This window comes from Phodopus roborovskii, unplaced genomic scaffold (genome assembly GCF_943737965.1).
Source record: "Phodopus roborovskii unplaced genomic scaffold, PHOROB, whole genome shotgun sequence".
In the NCBI taxonomy this organism is placed as follows: Eukaryota; Metazoa; Chordata; class Mammalia; order Rodentia; family Cricetidae; genus Phodopus; species Phodopus roborovskii.
Genome location: NW_026126517.1, coordinates 46,126,002 through 46,128,945, shown reverse-complemented (window position 1 = coordinate 46,128,945; position 2,944 = coordinate 46,126,002). Strand labels below are relative to the sequence as shown.

Sequence of the window (2,944 nt, the reverse complement as noted above, 5' to 3'; positions counted from 1 at the left end):
AAAGCTCCCTGAAGCAGCCAAGAAACTAGGCAGGTCAGTTTCCTTCATTTTCCCTCTTCTTATATCTTACTCCCAAAAGTTATTACTAAAGAGGATACAATCTATGTTCACAAAGGGATGGACCAGAGGAAAAGAACCTGTTGGAAGGATGTGTTATACTTTTAATTTTTTTTTTTTTTTGAGATTTTTTTTTTCCCTTGTAAGTCTGGTTTTCTTTGGTGGTATTCAATACCTTGTGTTGTATTTGAAGGGTAGGTGTTGTTTGTGTAATAGTCAATAGGCTCATATATATAAAGACTCAGGAAGGCAGAGTAGAGGGAAATCTTTAGTCTTCTAATGCATGATATTTGATAAATCACTCAACTTCTGTTTTGTTTTTTTTTTTTTTCTGTAAAACGACTCTAGTGATAACTAGTTGGCTGTGATTATTACGTGGGACAGTGTAAAGAAATAATCTTAGTTCATAAACAATGTAAGTGCTCTGTGCACAAGATCATACTCACTTTTGTGGAGAGACATTTTAAAGTAAATACAGTATTTGACTGACTGCTATTAATTTTTGAATACTATTGAGTTGCTTTTTATTTCTTTTTCCTTTTTTTTTTTTTTTTTTTTTTTTTGTATTTTGAGATAGGGTCTCTCTAGATAGCCCAGGCTGGCCTGACACTCACTATGTAGATAGGTTGGCCTCAAACTCAGAAATCTGTCTGCCTCAGCCTCCTGAGTACTAGGATTTAAAGGTGTGCACTACCATGTCCAGCTATTTACTATTGCTTTAAGGACATTTTAAATTGAAAGGTTAGCCAGATACAAGATCTGAGTAGTGCATACTGTGGGGAGAGAAGTCTTAATACAGAGATTAACAAATAGAAGCAAGGAAGTGTTTCCTTTTAAAGGGACTTGATTCTAGAACTGATGATAGAGTCAACTTCATGTAGTTTTGTTTCCAGACCTAGAAATGCTAAACCCCAGATAAAATTTCTGTCTAGTGCTTCAAGGGGTGGGAAGAACGGCAAGGATGAAGGGTGGGGACTTCCTCCAGCTAATTGCACCTTTAACCAAGACAGACCAGTTCCGTGCTTCCCTCTCCACAGAGGTAAGGGTGGGGCGGTCCCTGTGGCAGTCTGGCCAGTGGCTGTTAGGGCTGTCTTGAGTATCCCTCAGCAAGCCTGGCAGATGGGTTCCTCTTTACTAAGTTATTTCTCCAGGGAAGCAATCTCTTCTGCCACCAGTTTGGAGTTGGACTTGACATTCCTGGGAACATGTTTAGTTAATTTTTAATCAGAATTTCTTTGTCCTGTTCAGCGAGCCCACCCACCTCCTCCGCTGGGCAAGGCTGCTGAATGCTCCTCACCTGCCAAGATGATTTTGTGGAGGAAGGTCTGTTGGCGCTATCATGTGTGGACCGTGGGCTGCTACATGCTGCTGGCTGTCATCGCCCTAAAACTGTCCCTCAGACTGAAGTGTGACTTCAGTGTCTTAGACCTGGACTCAAATGAATTTCAAAGCCAGCACTGCAGGGATTTCCTGTACAAGAACCTGAAGCTGCCAGCAAAGAGGTCCATCAACTGTTCTGGGGTCACTCGAGGGGAGCACAAAGCAGTGATCCAGGCTCTGCTGAACAACCTGGAGATTAAGAAGAAGCGGCAGCCCTTCACAGAGGCCGACTACCTTAGCATGACAGCAGACTGTGAGCAATTCAAGACCAAAAGGAAGTTCATACAGTTCTCACTGAGCAAAGGAGAGGCCGACTTCCCCATTGCATATTCCATGGTGGTTCATGAGAAGATCGAGAACTTTGAAAGGCTGCTGCGAGCTGTGTATGCCCCTCAGAACATATACTGTGTCCATGTGGACCAGAAGTCCCCAGAAACCTTCAAGCAGGCAGTCAGGGCCATTGTATCATGCTTCCCAAATGTCTTCATAGCTAGTAAGCTGGTGTCAGTGGTTTATGCTTCCTGGTCCAGGGTGCAGGCTGACCTGAACTGTATGGAAGACTTGCTCCAGAGCTCCGTGCCATGGAAATACCTACTGAACACCTGTGGGACAGACTTTCCCATCAAGACCAATGCTGAGATGGTCCAGGCCCTCAAGCTATTGAATGGGCAGAACAGTATGGAGTCAGAGGTACCACCGGCACATAAAACGTTCCGTTGGAAATATCACTATGAGGTGAAAGATACATTGCACATAACCAGCAAGAGGAAGACTCCTCCACCTAATAACATAACCATGTTCACTGGGAATGCCTACATGGTGGCTTCTCGAGACTTCATTGAACATGTGTTAAACAACTCCAAAGCCCAACAACTAATTGAATGGGTAAAAGACACCTATAGTCCTGATGAGCACCTTTGGGCCACCCTCCAGCGTGCCTCATGGATGCCTGGATCAGCTCCCTTGCACCCCAAATTTGACCTCTCAGACATGAGATCTATTGCAAGGCTAACTAAGTGGCAGAGCCACGAGGGAGACATCGAGAATGGGGCTCCTTACACACCTTGCTCAGGCACCCACCAGCGGGCTGTCTGTATTTATGGGTCTGGGGATCTGCACTGGATACTTCAGAACCATCATCTCTTGGCCAACAAATTTGACCCAAAGGTGGATGATAACGTTCTTCAGTGTTTAGAAGAGTATTTACGTCACAAAGCCATCTACGGGACAGAACTGTGACATACTGCAAGACGATTTGCTACCTGATGGCAGGACAATGCCAGGCCTTACTGGGGCAATGTGGGGTGGGCACCTGGGGCTCTGGACTCCATGTGTCCCCTAGGATGACAGGGAGTGCTATGGGAGCATGGGTAAGTAGATCTCTGTGCCCTGTGAGCTGCTGCTGGTGACTGTGGCTACTCTTCAGTTCTCTCCCCCAAGAGCCCCTTTGGCTTCCTCACAGAGCCAGAACCACAACTACAGCTATTTGGGAGAATAAGGGAGGATC

General features: G+C 45.2%; 1 protein-coding gene across 1 annotated transcript; it reads left to right on the top strand.

Annotated features, from left to right (window-relative positions):
* Window positions 1-1,274: 1,274 nt before the first annotated feature.
* Gcnt3 (glucosaminyl (N-acetyl) transferase 3, mucin type) lies at window positions 1,275-2,736 on the top strand. The gene has a single exon (XM_051197882.1). It carries the CDS (start codon window positions 1,363-1,365, stop codon window positions 2,674-2,676), a length of 1,314 nt encoding a protein of 437 aa, XP_051053839.1. The 5' UTR covers window positions 1,275-1,362; the 3' UTR covers window positions 2,677-2,736.
* The last annotated feature ends 208 nt before the right edge of the window (window positions 2,737-2,944 follow it).

What these genes read in the sequence shown, in the direction of transcription:
- Gcnt3 (XM_051197882.1), top strand. Translation starts at nt 1,363, where the DNA reads ATGATTTTGTGGAGGAAGGTCTGTTGGCGCTATCATGTGTGGACCGTG.